The sequence below is a fragment of the Eumetopias jubatus genome, unplaced genomic scaffold (genome assembly GCF_037043125.1).
Source record: "Eumetopias jubatus isolate StellerSeaLion01/CBP00866 unplaced genomic scaffold, mEumJub1_p1.0 scaffold_9, whole genome shotgun sequence".
NCBI lineage: Eukaryota > Metazoa > Chordata > Mammalia > Carnivora > Otariidae > Eumetopias > Eumetopias jubatus.
The window spans coordinates 108998788-109019552 of record NW_028274815.1 but is presented as its reverse complement, the minus strand read 5'-3'; the positions used below and the strand labels follow the sequence as shown (position 1 = coordinate 109019552).

Sequence of the window (20765 nt, the reverse complement as noted above, 5' to 3'; positions counted from 1 at the left end):
ATGGTGCCAGCAGAGGGCAATGAGGATCTCTGGGGATGCCATGCCACCATTTCTTTAAGATGAACTCAAGGACTACCCAGGCCACTGTTTTCTCTTTTGATCCAAGTAATATATGTTGATGGCAAGACATCAAGTAGTCCTGAAAGGCGTATAGTGGGTTGAACTCTGTCCTCCAAAATGTTATGTTGAAGACTTAACCCCTGGCACCTGTGAGTGTGACTTTATTTGAAGATAGTCTCTGCAGATGCAATCAAGTTATGATGAAGTCATTAGAGTGGGCCCATATCCAATATGACCAGTGTTCTTGTAAGAGGAGGAAAATGTGGATAGACACAGAGGAGAATGTCATGTGAAGACATAAAGATGGTGGCAGAGACTAAAGCTGGGCTGCCACCAGCCAAGAAACATCTGGGATCACCAGACGCTGGAAGAGCAAAGAAAGATTCTCCCCTAGAACTTTCAGGGGGAGAATGGCCCTGCAGACACCTTGATTTGGAACTTCTGGCCTCCAGGACTGTGAGACAACACATTTATGTTGTTTTAAGTCACTCAGTTTTTGGTTCTTTGTTAGGGCGGCCCTAGGTATCTAATACTATCAGAAACAATGGCCTGTAACCCTCTCCTCCCAAATCCTTCTGCAGATGTAACCATCTGTATTTTAGAATTATTCTCCTATTTGAATATTTTAACTGTTATGGTTTCTAATATTTTATCAAGGAAGAGTTAAGGCATAGTGATGGAACAGGAGGAGAGAAAGGGTCCTAGCATTACAAAATGAAAATACACAACATATCACTGTAAAATATAGTATAATTGGGAGATCTAGGGTGCTAAAATAATTAACTAACTACAATAATTACTACTCTGTAGCCCAGAAACCAGCCACTTGGGTACATAACAGGCCTCACTGAGAAAGTAAAACACCTAAAGAAAGTGAGGGTGTAAGCCATGTGGACCCCTTGGGGGAAGGACACTTCAGGCAGAGAGCAGTAAGTGCAAAGGCCCCGAGACAGTAATGTGGTTGGTATGTTCGAAGATGAGCAGGGAGGCCCATGTGGAGGACATAGGAAGTGAAATGGCATCGGCTAGATCACACAGGGCTCTGTAGGCCCTTGGTAAGGACTTGTGCTTTTCCAATTGGAGAGATCTCAGTAGAGGACTGACAATATTTGCTTTACGTGATAACAACACTCCAGCTCCTGGGCACAAACACAAAAACCAGTAAGGAGACCAGTGCAATAATCCTGGTGGGTCACTGTGATGGCTTGGACGAGGGTGTGGGACTGGGGGTAAAGAGAAGTCATCAATCTATGGATCTATTTTGGAGACAGAGGACAGGTAGGGCTGAAGGATTTGGTGTGGCATAAGTGAAAGAGAGGTGTCAAGCATGAAAACTTTAGGCCTGAGCAACAGGGAACAGCAGAGGTAGGGATAACTGTAGGAGGGACTGGCTTGGGAAGGAAGATATGGGGAGTTCAGGTTGGGTTATGTTAAGTCTAAGATGTGACCAGACACCCAAGTGGAGGTGTTGAGTCAGGTATATGGGCCTGGAGCTCAAGGTGGGGGGGTGGGGATCTGTTCTAAAGACATCATGTGGGAGTCATCATCATAGAGATGGCATTTAAAACTGGAAAACCAATAAATGAAGCCCAAAGTTAGTAGAAGGAAGGAAATAACAAAGATCAGAGTGGAAAGAAATGAAATAAAGACTAAAAAGATAATAGAAAAGTTCAGCGAAACAAAGAGCTACTTCTTTAAAAAGATAAACAAAATTGACATACTTATAGCTAGACCTACCAAGAAAAAAAGAGAGGGCTCAAATAAATAAAATCAGAAATGCAAGAGGAGCTGTCACAAAAGACACCACAAAGGATCATAAGAGACTACTATGAATAATTATATGCCAACAAATTGGACAACCTAGAAGATATGGATACATTCCTAAAAACATACAACCTTCCAAGACTGAATCATGAAGAATTAGAAAATCTGAACAGACCAATTACTAGTAAGTAGGTTGAATTAGTCATCAAAAACCTACCAACAAACAAAAGTCCAGGACCAGATGGCTTCACTGGTGAATTCTACCAAACATTCAAAGAGGAATTAATACCAATTCATTTGAAAATGTTCCAAAAATTGAAGAGGAGGAAATCCTTCCAAATTCATTTTTATGAGGCCAGCATTATTCTAATACCAAAACCAGACAAGGACACAAGAAAATTACAGGCCAATATCCCTGATGAACATAGATACAAAAATCCTCAGCAAACTGAATTCAACAATACATTAAAAGGATCATACACCATGACCAAATGGGATTTATTCCAGAGATATAAGGATGGCTCAACATCTGTAAATCAATTAACATGATACACATTAACCAAATAAAAGATAAAAATCATCTGATTATCTCAATAGATGTAGAAAAAGCATTTGACAAAATTTAACATTTATTTATGATAAAAGCTGTCAACAAAGTAGGTATATATAGGTATAGGTATTACCTCAACGTAATAAAAACCATATATGACAAGCCCATAGCTAACATCCCACTTAATGGTGAAAAACTAAAAGCTTTTCCTCTAAAACCAGGAATAAAATAAGGATGCCCACTCTTGCCACTTTTATTCAACATAGAATTGGAAGTCCTAGGCACAGCAATTAGGTAAGAAAAGAATTGGAATCCAAATTGGATTGGCATCCAAATTGGAAAGAAGAAAACTGTCAAGATTTGCAGATGACATGATTTTACATACAGAAAACCTTAAAAACTCCATCAAAAAAAACCCCGTTATAATAAATGAATTCAGTAAAGTTACAGGATACAAAATCAATATACAAAATTCTGTTATGTTTCTATACACTAACAATGAACTATCAGAAAGAAAAATTCAGAAAAAAATCCCATTTACAATTTAATCAAAAAGAATAAAATATCTAGAACTAATTTTTTTAAAAGATTTTACTTATTTGAGAGAGAGAGAGCACAAGAGAGGGGAAGGGCAGAGAGAGGGAGAAGCAGACTCCCCACTGAGCAGGGAGCCTGATGTGGGGCTTGATCCCAGTATCCCGGGATCATGACCTGAGCTGAAGGCAGACACTTAACTGACTGAGCCACCCAGGCACCCCTGTGCAGAAGCTTTGTAATTTGATGTAGTTCCACTTGTTGATTTTTGCTTTTATTTCATTTGCTTTTGGTGTCAAATCCAAAAAATCGTGACCAAGCTTGATGTTAAGGAGCTTACCGCACGTGTGTGTGTGTGTGTGTGTGTGTGTGTGTGTGTGTGTGTGTGTGTGTGTGTGTGTGTGTTTAGGAGTTTTATGGTTTCAGGTCTTACATTCACGTCTACTTCTTTTAAACAGAGCCCAAATAAGCAAACTTTTAGACATTTAGGGTCCATCTGCTTCTCATACCTTCAGCATATACCCAGCATCTGCTGACCATTGATCGACAGGGCCTAGTGGTTATCAGATCCAAGCCTTTTACGTTCTAAGACTCCTGTCCTTCAGAGCTATCAGACCCAGAGACTCCACCTAAACACGAGAAGGCCCTCTTTAATTCCCCATTCCCTGGGGGTTCCCTTGCCCTCCTCTTCTTCTGAGAAGTAACCCCATGGTGTGGCTTCTAGACAGATTCCTCCAGTGAAAAACAGCCCCCTCCCTTGCTAACCTGTCGGAGCAGCAAGATCACTCAGTAAAGCATGTGGGTGCTACTGCCACCTCATGGTCATATCTTTTTCTTCGCTCAGACCCCAAATCCTTCCACCACTCTACACCTAGCAGTGTGTAGACAAAAAAGGGCAACGGTGCAACTGCTAAGCCCTTTCTAAACATTCATCTCAGAGATGAAGAGGAACCAGAAACAGAGATAGAGGAAGAATAGCCAGAAAGGGAGGGGGGAAACCAAATGAGTTGTGTCCTAGAAGCCAGGTAAGAAAACTGTCGCAAGGAAAGGGGTCACCCATGTCAAATTCTGCCCGGAGGTCTAGAGGACCATGAAGCTCTGGATTTCACTTTACGTCTTTTGTCGCGGCTTGCTCCAAACCAGCTCCCTGATGTGGTTGCTCCAAAGTGCTGCTCTCCTGCTCTCTTCACCACACACTCCCTCTCACTTCACTTACAACCACCGTCAGCACATCTCTTAGTTGGCCACATAGAACATATTCTAGGCTTTTTTTTTTTTTATTATGTTATGTTAGTCACCATACAACATTAGTTTCGGATGTAGTGTTCCATGATTCATTGTTTGCATACAACACCCAGTGCTCCATGCAATATGTGCCCTCCTTAATACCCATCACCGGGCTAACCCATCCCCCTACCTTCCTCCCCGTATTTTAGGCTTTGAGGGCCACATGGTCTCTGCCAGAAATATTCAACTCCAGGTTATTAATGGAACTATATGAGGCAAAAAAAAAAAAAAAAAGGAGAGGGGGGAGGAGAGTACATATTAATTTCCTATACTTCAAAGATTTGATTCTTCTCCAAAAAGGATCAAAAAGCAGAGGGTGTCTAGTAAATGTTGATGGGAGTAGTTAATAGCTTATCAGTTACTCTTTCAGGGACTCACATTTCTTGCCATCTGACCTGTGCTACTTAAGTTCAAGAAAAACCTGTAATCTATTTTACAAAAATTAACACTAGCCTAGAAGCAACAATATATTTCAAATAAAGATATTAGATACACCACCTGGCTGCTAATCAGCCTGCTTCTAGGTGCTGACAATAATTCTCCCCTTTGGGATACCTGCAGGTCTTGGCACACCCTCAATTACTGGGGACCACTTAGAACAAAGATGGTGGCTTAGATGATCACAAAGGTTTTTTCTGGGGGGGGGAGGGGCAGAGGGAGAGAGAGAATCTTAAGTAGGCTCCATGCCCAGTGCAGAGCCCGATGCGTGGCTCTATCTTACAACCCTGAGATAATGACCTGAGCTGAAATCAAGAGTTGGATGCTTAACCAACTGAGCCACCCAAGCGCCCCAACAATCACAAAGGTTTGACAGACAAACAGGAGCTCAGACTGAGCTGATTGGCGAGGCTCATCTCCTATACAAGACCAATTTGTCAAGACTGGAAGAGGTTGCTGTCATATGTAATATGTAAGTACCAACATACAGAGTAAAGAAAAAATAAACAGAGGAATGTGTTCCAAACAAAAGAACAAATCTCCAGAAACAAATCTTAAAGAGAGATAAGTGATTTATCTTACAGAGAATTCAAAAATGGTGGTCATAAAAATGCTCACCATGGTCAGGTCATGAACAAAGTGAGAATTTCAAAAGACATAAAATATAAGTAAGTATCACAAAGAAATCATAGAGCTAAATAATACAATAAGTGAACTAAAATATTCAATATAGGGGTTTAACGGCAGATAGATCAAAGAGAAGAAAGGATCAATGAACTCAAAGACTGGGCAGTGGAATTCATCTAATAAGAGGTGCAAAAAATTTAAAAAACGAAAAAGAGTGAAGATGAAGGGACTCATGAGACCATTAAGTGGACAAACATATGCATTATCTGGGTCCCAGAAGGAAAGAGAAAGTGGCAGAAAAGTTATTTGAAGAAATAATGGCTAAAAACTTCCTTAACCTGGAGAAAGAGTACCAAATAAGATGAAGCTACACCGAGACACATTATAATTAAATTGTAAAAAATTAAAGATAAGGAGACTCTTAAAAGAAGCCAGAGAAAAGCAACTTGTTACCTACAAGGGAACCCCCATAAGACTACGAGTGAATTTTTTAGCAGAAATTCTCCTTGTCAGAAGGAAGTGGGATGATATATTCAAAGTGCTGAAAAAAGCCAAAAAACTGCCAGTCAAGAATACTCTACTCAAGAATACTCTAAGTTGGGTATTATGCTAAACAAAGTAAGTCAATCAGAGAAAGACAATTATCATATGAACTCAATGATATGTGGAATTTGAGAAACAGAGGATTAGAGGGGAGGGAGGGAAAAATGAAACAAGACGAAACCAGAGAGGGAGACAAATCATAAGAGACTCTTAATCTCAGGAAACAAACTGAGGGTTGCTAGAGTGGAGGGGGTGGGAGGGACGGGGTGGCTGGGTGATGGACATTGGGGAGGGTATGTGCTAGGGTGAGTGCTGTGAATTGTGTAAGACTGATGAATTACAGACCTGTACCCTGGAACCAATATTGTATGTTAATAAATAATAATAATAAATTAAAAAAAAAGAATACTCTTAAGCTTTCCTTCAGAAATGGATTTTCCAGACAAAAAGCTGAAGTTCATCACCACTAGACTAGCTTAACTAGAAATGTTAAAGGGAGTTCATTAAGCTAAAATGGAAGCTACTAATCAGCTAATTGAAAACTGTATAAAACTCACTGATATATAAATTCAGAATATTGTAATGGTGGTGGGTTAATCACTTATAATTCCAGCACAAAGGTTAAAAGACAAAAGGATTAAAAATAACTGTAAATAATTTGTTAATGGATACACAGTATGAAAACATAAATTGTGCAATCAAAATCATAAAACACAAGAAGGGAGTGTAAGCATATGGACCTTTTGTATATGGATATATATCTGAAGGAAACAAAATCAGTATCTCGAAGAGGTACCTCCCATGTTCACTGTAGCATTATTCAAAATCGGCAAGATATGGAAACAACCAAAGGGTCTGTCAATGAATGAATGGATAAAGATGTGGTATCCATACACAATGGAACATTATATTCAGCCATGAGAAGGAAATCTTGCCATTTATGACAACTTGGATACCTTGAGGGCATTGTGCTATGTGAAATAAGCCAGACAGAGAAAGACAAATAATGTATGTTACTTGAATGTGGAATCTAAAAAACCAAACTCATAAAAACAGAGTAAAATGGTGGCTGCCAGGGGCTGGGGGGGGGGGGGTACTGAGGAGATTTGATTAAAGGGTATAAACTTCCAGTTATAAGACGAATAAGTTCTGGAGATCTAATATACAGCATAGTGACTATAGTTAACAATACTGCATTATATACTGAAAGTTGCTAGTACAGATCTTAAACATTCTCACCACAAACAAATGGTAATTATGTGATGGGATGGAGGTGTTAGCTAAGGCTATGGTGGTAATCACTTTGCAATATATACGTGTATCAAATAAGTTATATATTTTTTTAAGATTTATTTTAGAGAGGGCGCCTGGGTGGCTCAGTTGGTTAAGCAACTGCCTTCGGCTCAGGTCATGATCCTGGAGTCCCTGGATCGAGTCCCGCATCGGGCTCCCTGCTTGGCAGGGAGTCTGCTTCTCCCTCTGACCCTACCCCCATCTCATGTGCTTTCTCTCTCATTCTCTCTCTCTCTCTCAAATAAAATCTTTAAAAAAAAAAGATTTTAGAGAGGGAAAGAGAGAGAGAGCACACATGAGTGGGGGTGGGGACAGGGGCAGAGGGAGAGGGAGAGAGAGACTCTCAAGCAGACTCCCAGCTGAGCACAGAGCCTGACGCAGGGCTCGATCTCAGGACCCTGAGATCATGACTTGAGTCAAAACCAAGAGTCAGATGCTCAACCAACTGAGCCACCCAGGTGCCCCAATTTACACAATGTTACATGTCAATTATAATTCAATAAAGCTGGGGGTGATATGCTTCACACAATTTTAGTGTACTTCTAAGCTAAAAAACCATCTAATTGGCACCACTGTGTATTTCCAAGTACCCTACTCCAGTGAAGAAATACGGTGGACATCACAAAATGACTTTTTGATTACTATTCATTAAAGTGTTACTTCACATAACGCTCCTGGTGGCTAGATATCCAGAAGTCATAGAATTGTCCATTCATCTGCTCCAAAGGTGGATGTCTACTTTACAAACAAGACAAAAGCATCATGTATTTTGCTGCGCTCTTGATGTGGGTGCACACACAGGAGTGTTTCTCAAGTAGTGGTCCCTGGGCCAGCAGCACCACCTGGAAACTTCCTAGAAATGCAAATCTTCTGTCTCACCCCAGACCTACTGAATCAGAAACTTTGAGGTGTTAAAACAATCTGGGTTTAATAAGCCCTCCAGGGAATTCCGGCACACACTAAGTTTTCAAATTATTGAATTAAACATCAGTCCTTAAAGATGAAGTAAATTATATGCAAGAGAAAAAATAACACAGGTTAAGGTTAACTTCTGCTGCTGCTACATGAGATGAGTTCACAAGTCAAGTCCAGGGGCGGCTACATGGGCACACAATGCTTTGGTAGTGCAGACTTCCAGAGTGAATGAAATGAGGTGGGCCTTGAAAACTGGATGAATCCCAAGGAGGAGAGGATTCAAACAACAGCAACCAGTGGAAACGAGCCACTACTGAATCCAGTCTGTGCAGTTCTCCTTGACAAAACGTGACTGGTTGTATGTGGGTGACAACTGTTTGCAAGGACATGTTCAGTGAGGTGTCAATTTGGGCCCGTTGCCTTATACAGATCACGTGTCGCAATCAGCTGAAAGCCAGTGAATGTGGCGTCACTGACCCCATCATTAACGTGAATCAGACAAATAATAGGAAACACTTTTATTCTTTAAAAGCATCTGTTTTAAGAAAAAGGAATCAAAACTGTACTTGTTGGTAATCACACTGATCATTATCAGGATATTACATGCTATTAGGAAAACGTAATTTCTTTTTTTCTGAGACGCTCCCTGCTGGATGATCAGCATCTACGCTATAATGATGTGAACAATACACACTATGAGCATGTTTACTGAGCAAGACAAGAGCCATGGCTTACTCTAAATACTTTCCTTGGCTGCAGATGACCAAATTTGATTATATGTTTTCAGAGCTTAGAAAGGCTAACCACCTAATCATGCCAGAGCTCAACAAACAGCATTAATAATCACCAAAAAAGGCACTTTAAAATACATTTGACAAAGAGTGACACTAATGCAATGAGAACTGGTCTAAGCCCTGCACTAAACTTTGTCATAGATCATATAAATAGTGCATTCTTTTTGTTTCCATATGTATATATAAATATATATATGTGTGTATATACCAACAGCCGTAAACCTGTGTGTGTATCTCCATAAGTCTCTGGGTAGGGGAAAAAAACCTTTGCTGTTTCCTTTAATTTAATAGAACACAAAAATTCTAGTCACTTCACACCTGGAACAAAGAATGAGGAAATGGGCAAATTAACACAAAAAAGTACCCTACTACACCTTTGTGTATTGACCAAAAAAGCAGTACAATAAATACTCAGAACTTTCCTAAGTTGTCAACTATTAAATAAAAAAAATCTAGTGTTTTAACAAAGTTTATCAGACTGGAGGGAACAAGGAGGATATTTTTGGTACTGTAAATCTCATACCCTCACACATCCATATTGCTTAGGTTGAAGAGAGTGGAATGAACATAAGAAATTTCTTCCACAAATTCTTTCTTTCAGTACCCAAGTTTTAGGTATGTTGCGTTATTCCACTTAGCTTAACATATAAACAAAGTCTTGTATAAATATATTTTCAGGATGTCTAAATTCTCAAGATATTTTCACGGAGTACTCAAAGTACTTAGAGGATTTTTGTGAAATAAACAGAACTGGCCATATATACCAGTCCACTGCATACACCCAGGCTTGGGTATTTTGGCTTGATGTTCTGACAGACCAAATTTATCCGTGCCAGAGGTGGACAAAAGGCTGACTCATCCTTCTCAGGAACAAGTGTATAGACTTACTTTTAGATGAGAAAACAATTAGTAATGGCATTTAAAGTTTAATTACTAACTGTGTAACGCCTGAGGACAAAAATCAGAGCAATTTTTGAAAGGTTAAGAGTCAGACTCTGGGCATTTCCGTTTTTTAGCTGCTGGTTCTTCAGTCGTGTGTGATTCTAAAGTGCTTGCGTTGGATTTGAGGCTGGGGTCTGCTTTAAGGTTATCCATGGCAACAGTGAAGCCTGAGAGAAGGTACCCCCCACCTCCGCTCATCAGTAGTTTGGGATGACTTCGATCTGGCAAAACCTAATCAAGACAGAAAGACATTCACGTTTTCCTAAGCAGATAAAGCACATGCTAACAATACACATGCCAGAAATGAGAATTTAAATGACAGAGATTCTCTTGAATATTTAATTGGACCAATTCCTAAAGAGCTCCTTCCTTCATGTGATAGCGCAGATAAAAGTGTAGAAACTGGTTTAAATGATTTTCTTGTGAAAAATAAAACTGAAGTTGCTGCTCTCAAACCTGAGGCAAGTTCCTGGTGGCAAACGAGCCAATGTCTGTGTAGTATTCTGGGCCTGTGCATAGCTTCCTTCCTATTGGCTCCAGAAAGCTTCATGGCCAACAGTGGAGCTTGGGTCCATGGAGAAGTAGCTACTGGACATATATCCAGAGCTTCCCTTCCCTGATACCTTGTTAATTCTGACAAAATCTCTTCTCTGCTGTTGCCATAGCTCAAAAAGATGACTGCCATGAAGGGCAGGGTCCGTTCAGGGCTTTGAGTATCCTGGATTAAAGTTGTACGACGTCCAAGCAGCAGGGGAGGGCCTGTGGCGGCCATGGAGGTGCTGCCTCAGATCTCCCTTCAAGAGGGAACTGGCTGTGAGGAGGTCAGGCAGCAGAAAGCCTGTAGCTGAGGCTCCTTTGGGATCCTCTGCAGCATTCACACCCAGGGAGGCCATGGGCTTGATTACTGAGCATGGGTACCCAGGACCGCAACATTTCTGCCCAATACAGGGCTCCTTTAACAGGCAATCTTTGTTCTGGGGTTTCCCATCATCCTGGCTGAGACTTTCTGAAGGCCTCGCTGCAGGCTCTTCCTCCCCATCTTCCTTTCTCTCCCTTCTTTTGCAGCAATCACACCTCCACCACCGTCTGAGGGCTTTCCCATCTGATCCTGCTCCCTCTCTCCCTCATCTTTCAGAGGAATCTTCCCCCATAAATCCCTTTCACTTCTTATTCACAGGACCTGAACTGACATGGGGCCCACCAATAAATCCTGAAAACCTGCTGCAAAGACATCCCAGCAGGGAGAGGGGAGAGTCACTTTCTTGTTGGCCTAGGGATTCTGCTATTAGCAGTTATTCCCTCCACAGTGATCTCGAGGCCTTGGAGAAACATGAACCACAACTGTTTGCATTTTAAGTGTCTCTGGACTGGAATTACAGAGTAATAGACCCTGACGTGAAAGGAGGAAAAAGGGTCCAGGAAAAGCCAGGGCACTTTTGAGTTATAGGCAGATTCTTTCATCCCTGTAGACGGAAATAGGGGTGTCTATTTAACAACTTCTGGCACTACTGCAAAGAGCCAGTGACTCAGGAGAGCAGCTCCCCGGAACCGGCTGGAAGAACACGTACCTGATAATTCCTGAGCCAGGTTTCAGACAGCCTGAGGTTGATGACCCCTCCTCTTTCCCGCAGTTTTGTGTAGCATTCCAACAGAGGCTAAAGGTATAAACAGAATTTTGTTAAGAATGCCTTTGAGGGCTGCGATTTGAGTATTTACACGCAGATGCAAGAACTCCCGGTCCTTCCATTCCAGCATTACCTCTTTATACTGACAGTAGACCACAAACGGCCTTGAAGGGGCCACGAAGTCCAGCAAAGACAGCAGGAGTGGAGTGGGATGGAAACGACTAGCTACAATTAAACTGCAAGGAAAACGTTAAGACAAATTCTCTACTTGGCAAAGCAGAGCATAAATTTTAAAATGCACTTAAAATGATCATCTACTGGGGCGCCTGGGTGGCTCAGTTGCTTCAGTGTCTGCCTTTGGCTCAGGTCATGATCCTGAGATTCTGGGATTGATTCCTGCTTTGGGCTCCCTGCTCTGCAGGGAGTCTGCTTCCCCTCTCCCTCTGCCACTCCCCCTGCTTGTACTCTGTCTCTTTAATAAGTAAATAAAATATTAAAAAAAATGATCATCTATTCATTTGCCATGACTCACACAAGAGCTTTAAATACAACATTCTACAAATTCCCCCAAAAACATAAAATCACAATATTACTTTCTAAGAAACACAAAATGAATTAAAAGCTCTCTTGGTGCTTGGCAACTCTAAGTAGCATTTAATGACATTCTTGATTTAAAAAAAAGAAACAAAAAAACTGGAAATAAATCCAACATTGTAATCCTGGCTTTCCAGTTACCAGAATTTACGTCTCCTGTCAGGTTTTCCTTAGCCTTTACCATTAGCCAGCATCACATCAATTTGAATGCCCTACCACCTGCATGTAGCAGGACCACACAGACTCATCTGATACACTGTCACTGGAGACATTTCAAATTTATTCTAAAACTCTGAAACCAGCACAATTTCCCACCTCCACCAGATGCAGCCTTCTTTCTTTAAAAGCCCAAGATAGAACCACCATCTCTGTTCCCACTACAATCAAAGCAGACACACAGAGAATTCTAATCTGTTTGAAGCACAGCCCACGAGCACCCAGATATCTGCATTCCTGCATCAACGCACCCATCTGAGTTTCTTTCACTCAGCAGAGCAGCAGCCTCTAAATGTCTTTTCCTTTGCTCTTCTTGTCTCCTCTGCTTTTCCTGAATCTTCAAGAAGAAAAAGAAGAAACTAATGTACTGAGGTCGTTCAGTCAGGTTCATGGAAATGCTGGTCAAAACATTTCCACAGTATTTATCAACTTGGACTAGAGCAACAGAAGGTCATTCATGAGGAAGTTGAAAACACACAAACCCGTTTGTTATAGAATCATCAGTAAGCTACCTACATAATGCTTCTGGATCCTGAAGCTCCATCCCAAAGAATACATCACACACGTGTGTACACCCACACACGCATTTTCTCCGTCTATTTTGGTATTTATTATCTTGGGCACCGATGCTCCAAAGCCAAACCAAATCTCAGTGTTTAGATGAAGTTAACTCAAACTCTGTGGGGAATATTATGAAGATTAGGGGGACTCTTAACACTTACATAATCCTTTTTGCTTCCTCTCTCTTTAGGCTCCTTATATTCTGGATCTTGAGAGACGATTTCCATTCTTTCCTGTTCCGGTGGATGATGGCTCTCTTGGGCTTCTGCCACGCTGTCTTCATTCTCCTGTTCCGAAGTCTGTTTTTCCTCCACGGTGCCATTACTTTCTTCAACTGAAGCACCGTCTTTAGGCTCTGAAGATAACATCTCCGCAGAAAATGTTCCATTTAGGAGACTGTCCACTTTGTTGAGTGGGAAATCATAAAGACCACTGAGGAAAGATTTGGGAAATCCAAAACATGCTGTTGCTGCCCGAACAGGTCCACCTCCAGGGTACAGCTGAATAATGGAACCAAAACCTGAAGAGATTGAAAAATTGACAACTGCTCGGTGGAGGTGATTCTAGACTCAGCAAACCCTCAGGGTCCTCCACAGTACAAAGACTGAAGGTCTCCACTCTTTTCAGGGGCTGCAGGATGATGCAGCTCCCTGGGCGGTCTGTTCAGCCTATCAATATTCCCAGTGAAGGAAATATAATTCCAAAACACATGAACCTCCACGTGACACTATAGTAAAACCCTGTGATCATGCAAATTTGGGTGTCACATGATTGGTAATTGGCTCTCAGCTTTCCCCTAGTCCAATCCTCAATGAGGGCAGTTAGAAGTTCTTATCTGCCACAGGGTTAGAGAAAGGGTAGGCAAACCAGGCTGCGTTTTGTTCCTCCAGGACAAAATATACGCCTTGTAGTCTTCTCATCCAATCCCCTCAATTCAGGCCAATAAAATGAGAACCAGCTATTCAAGAATTTACTGAAATCACTGTCCTGGCGGTCCAAGCCGGCCAAAGGCTTCTTAAACATCCCCACTGATACTGAAGTTGGGGGAAGGGCAATTGCCATGCAGGGGCACTGACACAGCACTGGCTGGGAGATGTGGACTCTGCAGGAAGGTCCCAGGGACTGGGGTGGTGTGCCTACCCAAGCCATTTCGTGAAGCTTGCAGTAATTCAGCCTCACTTTCTGTGCACTTGAGTTTTCAGGCCCTTATACTCATATCAGGGTAGTGCTTTAATGAACCTAAAAATGGTAAGTCTTACCTCCCATCCGTTCCATCATTGCACCCAGCACCAAGCCTGCACAGGTTTCCATTACGATCATTTTATTGCCAGCACGGACATTTCCCAAAGTCAACATCTGGGCTAGTGTATCATATCTCATGTGGCTAAGGAAAAAAGAATATTTGTTTATTTTAGCTAAGCAGGGCCAGCTATTTTAATCATTTTTTTAAGTTCTGTTTATTTTGTAAAAATTATGTTGATAAGATTATAGACTGCTTTGGAGGCAACAGTAAAAAGAACTTACAATTCATGAGGTAGGAGGACACTTTATGCAGGTGAGCAAGTTTTTCATTTTACTTAAAATCATGACTTTTCTTAAAAGATATATTTTCCCCCAATTATACTTTTGAAAGGAAACAAAGCGTACTTAATTTTTCCAGGTTCTCTTGCATAATACATAATTGAAAGAATGCGGGTGGATGGCTTCACAACAGTAATAATGGCTTCATACCTGGGGGAAGAAAAAAGAGGACATCTGTTTTTAAAAACTGGCTGAAAAATATTTTATTTTTAATAATATACATTTTATAAATCCTTAAAGATTTAATGCTTTCATCCTTTTAGAGCAAAATCCACTTACTTCTTTTTCTTCTTTTTTATATATTTATCTTGAGCAAATTCTGTCTTGTCCCGGAATGTTGTACTATTTTCAATTAGCTGCTGAACTATTTCCTATAAGAAAAGGAGCAAGCAGACTTCCTGAAACTTTATTTCCACTGAAATGATAACTTCAAAGGTTTCTTACACTAGAATGTATCCAAAGGTCTGATTTTCCAGTCCCTTTTCCACAGAAGTCCAAATGAATAAACTGCATTTTTTTGCTCTATCTAGAACTTGTATTAAAACACAAGCACCTTGTAACTGCACTTAAAACAGGGTAAAAAAACCCAGAGCTACATAATAAAAGGAGAAAGGATGTAAAGGAAACTGTCCTTCCTGAAGACACTGGCTGAAAACATTACTGAAAATGAACGAAGTTAAGTTCTGATATGCACTAAGTTATTAAATTCTCTTTTGCTAATAATATCAGTAATGTCACTCACTTACATTCCTGCATAAAAGAAATGAAATCTTTGATCTACTGAATGGCATGTACATGTCAAGCTATTTCTAAGAGGAAAACAGTATTTTTACATTTCACCTTAAGTAAATCCTGCTTTAAAATCCAAGCAATTTCCTCAATACCAAACAAAAGCAAAACACAACATCCTTTGAATATTACCTCTCCTTTAATGCCTTTGTCCTTTAAAGCTTTTATGTCATCTTGAGTAAGTTTCTGAGATTTCCCATCATCAATTATATTTCGATTATCAGTGCCTGCTTCTTTGGTCTCTAAGGAAGGAAATTGCTTAATGACATTTATGATCTGAAGTTACGTAAAATCTTTCTTCTTCTAAGTTCATGTCCACATCCAGCCCATCTTGTATATGCTCTGGCCCCTGATGACCTTTTCTGACCTCATTTCTTGACCCCAGTGCTTCAGCCACACTGCCCTTCTGTTCCTTAGACACACCAAGCACAGGCTCACTCACTACAGGGCTTTGGCCCCCGCTGCTCCCTCCACTTGGGAGTGCCTTCATGACAGAGCTCTAGGTTTTTGCCATCCCTCCGGGCTGAGCTCATCGTCTCAGCCACGTCTCACCCAGTCAGTCTCCAAGTACACCTCCCTGCTTGACCATCTTCGCAGCACACATCACCATCTGCAAGTGTGTTGTTTGCCTGTCTACTAATTCTTGGTGTTCCCCACTGCTCGGTACACTTTATGAGATGATTTAGACAGTGCCTAATCATGCCTGGCACATATTTGGTGCTTAATAAAACAATGGAGGTTAGTTTCAAAGTATTTAATTAACTGGTTTGAACCAAAACTTCAATAGTATTTTAGTTACTTGATTTTAAAAATGAATTATTTTTATTTTATTAAGAAAGTATTTTACATACATTTATTTAAACAAATATTGAAATAGTTAATTTTAATTAACAATAACAAATAAAATTATGGGGCCTTTGCTACAGGCAAGGCACTGTTAAGAACTTCCTATGTGTTATGTGACTGAGCACTGGCTACAGCCTAGGCATTACATGTATTTATGGCTCCATTTTACAGATGCAGACACAGGCCTAGAGAAACCAAGTAACCTGCTAAGGTTACAAGGCAAGTGACAAAACTGGAACTTAAACCTACTCAGTTAAATTCAAAGCCAGACTCTTAACTCTACCCAACATGCTAACTGCCTGCAGTTGTTATCTAACTTCAGGGCACTGAAAGGACTCTACCTGCTCTTACACTGAAGTAGCAAGGATTCTTCTAGGATTAAAAACTTGGCCCAAAAGTCAGAAAGCCAGTTAATCATGGGCTGGAGCCAGAATCCCAAAGCCAAAGGCAGGCCTTGCTTCATTCCACCAAGCTACAGTTCTTAGATTATAAGTTTAAATTTCTTTGGGGATAGCCTGGGTTAGCATTTTAGAATTGGGGTCGACAGGTTTCGGACTAGCCAGCTCAAGAGCACATATTTCATATACCCAAAGAAGTGCACCTGAAGTAGGTTCTTCCTTCTTCTTCTTAGGCTGAAGACTTCCTCCATTGGTCACTTCAAATGTGGTTCCGTAACTATGGCCAATGACGTTATCCAGATAGAACCACTGTTTTTCAAAAGTTACTTTTCTAGGGAAGAAAATGCAATTAGCTGAATCTCATTTGCATTCAGTATAGAAAAGATAGGCTCAATCAAGTTTATTTCAAAACTGGTCTCCATAAAGAATGATCAGCAGCATTATCTCTGAACACAAACTGACAAAGGAACTAGAGAGAACTGGGTTGGGGCAGAGACATAAAATTAGTAAGAACCTACATAAACACTGAATTTGGAAGGAGAAACAAGGACAGAAGACCTTCCTCTTCTGAGGCACTGGTCTGACTCCAATTTGCACTGACAGGATGTCCAGACTCACAGCTTTCTGGATTTCCTGTATAGCATAAAGGGTCACCAAGACTGCCAGCCCACTGGACACACACTGTCACACCCCTTGCAACTCTAACTAGAAACTCTCAAAATTGAACTATCATTGAGATGACAGGGATTTAACAAATTCCCTGATCTAACTGGCTATTTTCTTTCAAAATTATCTAGTAAAAACAGAGTTGCCTAGCTGGCTCAGTCAGTAGAGAACGAGACTCTTGATCTCAGGGTCGAGAGTTCAAGCCTCACACTGGGTGTGGAACCTACTTAATAAACAAAATTATCTAGTAAAGGCAAATTATATTTACAGATAAACATTACTGACAATCTATACATTTGGAAATGGTGCTTAACGCTGACAGCGCTCTACTGAGGATCAGCTTTCCCCATTACCTGGATTTTTATCTTATTTAAAATGAAAATCCCACAAAAACAAAAAAATTTTTTTTTCCAAAAAAAGAAAACTAATATCCCCTGAGTATTGACCAGTGGCTAGGCAGTATGTGTCAGTGTTTCATACTTTATTTAATTCTCACAGTAATCCTAGGACACAGCTCCTTCCAGAAGAGCAATCTGAGGCTTAGGAAAAAGTATCTTGTCCAAGATTCACAGTTAAAAAGTGGAAGCTGGGATTAAAATCGAGGTCAGCCTGACCCCAAAGCCTGGTTCCTTCCATTATATCACACAGTCTGTCCAGAAAAGACCAATGGATCTCAGGAAGCCCCACATAGTTTTACGACATGGCCCATGTCCACAGAACTCCGAATCCTGGAAGACACGTACTGGTTAATTTTGTTTGTGCCCCACCCACACCTTCTTTTCCTTTCTCTGTGCCCCAGGAGTCTGTGACAAATGCATAGACCACATCACCCAGACTCCCTTGCCAAAAGTTTCCCACTACTGCTAGACCCTGGGTGCATCACCATTCTCTGTTGGTTCTCTAAACCTTGCCACACTACCGTAGTCACATCTTCATTAAATCTCTTCCACTGAATCATCTGAGTGAACTCCGGTGAGATCCCAAGTAATCCAGATAGGGTCAATTCTTATTCTCTGCTAGGTACCCAGTTTCTATAACGTAACAGAACACAATAGACTCTCGAAATATTTGCTGACATAAATTCAGTCAATCCAGTTGAAACTCAGTTTAGCCCAGATGTGCACCCCATACTCTCATCCCTTGAGCACCCTGGTGCTAATGAAACACTGAGTCTGAGCCGGATTGGGTTTACCCTCTGGCAGCTGGTCTGATATGCAAAGAAGGGTGGGTCGCTCAAACTGATGCATGACAAGAGGTCACAGTCCCAGTCAGGAAAGTGGGGCCCAGTCAGAAGAATGTGGTGCCATGTCTTCACTGAGAAGGAGTGGGATTTGCAGAGTCTCCTTCTCAATGAGTCATATTGCTTCTGCCCAACCAGATGTGTATAGACCCAAAGAAGAGTGAAGGGAGAGTCTGCCCTGGAATGTAGATGAGTTCAGAGGGTCATTTACTAAATAAAATGGAAAGTAATGCACTGGTTTCTGCCAAGAAAAGTAGTGAAAAGTGTTTCCAAATAAATATGTCTAGAGTGCTTACAGAGTACTTTTTAGAAATTAAGATGTTACTATCTGCCTTGTTGGTAATGAAAAAGCTCTTGTCTAAAAGAACACATTAACAATCACACTCAAACAACCACATTTTAAAATTAAGAAACCTAGGGGCGCCTGGGTGGCTCAGTCAGTTAAGCGTCTGCCTTCGACTCAGGTCATGATCCCAGGGTCTTGAGATCCAGTCCTGCATCGGGCTCCCTGCTCAGCAGAGAGCCTGCTTCTCACTCTGCCTACTTGTACTCTCTCTCTATCTCTCTGTCAAATAAATAAAACAAAACTAAAACCTTTAAAATTAAGCAACTTAAAAGTATGAGGAAGAAAAGAAAGAAAAACCAAAATTTCACCTGTATGGTCATTATAAAGCTGTGTAAACTTTGGTATCATTCATCAAACTTACAAGGACTTTGCTGCACTGCTAAATTTCAATTAAAAAGTTTAAATAATTAGTATTGGCTCTTTCCAAAAATTATCTACTTGAAGGTTGACCCATATTTCTAATCAGAATTTCTGATTAGAAGAGAAAATGATGCAGATATATTTCTGGACTAAAGGGTACACCCACCCCCCCCAACCCCGTATTTCCTTGCCTTTACTAAATTGATTCTTGTGCAATAAAACTTGGTTGTCATCCAGCATGGTGCTTTGGGGACTGTTAATCTATTTTCTAATGACACCTATTTCACTTTTTTTTTTTTAAAGATTTTATTTATTTGAGAGAGAGAGAGAAAGAGAGAGCAGGGGCAGAGAGAGAGGGACAAGTAGACTTCCCACTGAGCAGGGAGCATGACGCAAGGCTCAATCCCAGGACCCCAAGATCATGACCTGAGCTGAAGACAAACACTTAAAGGACTGGGCCACCCAGGTGCCCACACCTGTTTCACTTTAAATACCAGTCAACAGTTTGATTCACACAGGAGTAAAATAATTCATCTCATGTGCGCACTTAGAAACTCCAAATCTACCACCTCCTGGCCTATGGTCTGCAGAAAGCTGTTCTCCTGACACTGAACTCAACTTATATCATTGTCAAAAGTACTATAATAACCTAACTCAAAAGAAAGCTTGGTTGTACTTTTCAGATAATTAACTGAAACATCTCAATACATTTTCAGCATTAATGAGCTTTTGAGGTTTAACAACCTCACCACCCCTGCCAAGAAGCTACCAAAAATTCCCACTTCTCTCCTATTAAAATAGAGTTGTAACTAATCAGCAGGTTCACAAATCAAGCCTAATTTCAAGTTTTGAGACCTTGAGCAAACTGTTTTTGGGGAATTTAACTTTCCTAGACCTGGCATCCCTTTCTGTAAAGTGAGGGAACCCTAGTGATCCTACGTGCTATGAGAAGTTGTTCTCTAACGTTATTACGCCTAAACAGTTATTCCAGTTTGGATAGAGAGAAGAGCCCGAGGGACAGAAAAGGTCGGAGAGGTTTCATTTTTTTGTGGGATTGATCCTGCTGAGGGAATAGGGAGAAAGGATGGTCTATGGGGTAAAGGCAGGGGAGGAGAGGACCCTGAAAGGCAAGGATATCAGAGGATGATTGATGGGTTCTGTGAGATAACAGGAGAGAACATATCACGGACCCAGAAGAACCGTAGGACAGAAGGTAAGCGCGCGGAGGGGAGGAGGGCATCTGAGCATCCGAGGAGCAAGAATGGAAATGGGACCCTGTAGAAAGATCGAGAGGGATGCTGAAGGCAGAAAGCCAGGTTTCAAACCACGGAAGGAGCACTCTGCAGGAAGACAGGAGTGATAGGTGAGACCCCGAGGGCCGAGAATGGGACGTTGGGGGAAAAGGCCTTTGTAGGAAGACCAAAAGGAAATAACGAAAGAGGAGATTGGGGATCCACAGAATCAAGAATGGGACCCTGGTGGGAGGGGCTCTGGGGGGAAGGGGTAACGAGAAAATGGGGACGGAGACCCCCTAAGGCCAACAACCTGACTTACTTTCTCCGCTGGACTTGCACGGCTTTGAACACATCTTCCCGTTTCAGCACCACAAAGTCGCCGTCGCGGATGCGGTGGTCCCCAGGATGCGGTGGCTGTGGGCCCGGCAGCTCTCCTGAGCCCTCCATGAAGCTCAGCGGGTCTCCCCGCTCTGCAGCGTCTCTCCTGCCCCCCCCTCCCCGCCCCTCGTGCTCCGCTGTCGCCGCGGCCAGCTTCACTACCACAAACCGAGAGAACGCAGA

The 20765-nt window shown here is 41.4% G+C and overlaps 1 protein-coding gene across 5 annotated transcripts in view; it reads right to left on the bottom strand.

The window, feature by feature from the left end:
* The window catches only part of TRMT6 (tRNA methyltransferase 6 non-catalytic subunit), a 23618-nt gene extending 2853 nt beyond the window's left edge, over window positions 1–20765 (bottom strand). The window contains exons 1-11 of one of the 5 annotated variants that reach the window (XM_028112933.2): window positions 20524–20764; window positions 16561–16688; window positions 15246–15355; window positions 14604–14695; window positions 14391–14474; window positions 14003–14127; window positions 12905–13263; window positions 12434–12519; window positions 11506–11608; window positions 11316–11402; window positions 8515–9978 (exon numbers count right to left, since the gene is read on the bottom strand). In XM_028112933.2, the coding sequence (XP_027968734.1) occupies window positions 9787–9978; window positions 11316–11402; window positions 11506–11608; window positions 12434–12519; window positions 12905–13263; window positions 14003–14127; window positions 14391–14474; window positions 14604–14695; window positions 15246–15355; window positions 16561–16688; window positions 20524–20651 (1494 nt within the window). In that variant the 5' untranslated portion in view covers window positions 20652–20764 and the 3' untranslated portion in view covers window positions 8515–9786. Of the gene's footprint in view, window positions 1–8514; window positions 9979–11315; window positions 11609–12433; window positions 12520–12904; window positions 13264–14002; window positions 14128–14390; window positions 14475–14603; window positions 14696–15245; window positions 15356–16560; window positions 16689–20523 lie in introns of those variants that run through there. The other 4 variants (XM_088026707.1, XM_088026706.1, XM_028112935.2 and 1 more) reach the window with 4 other exon arrangements.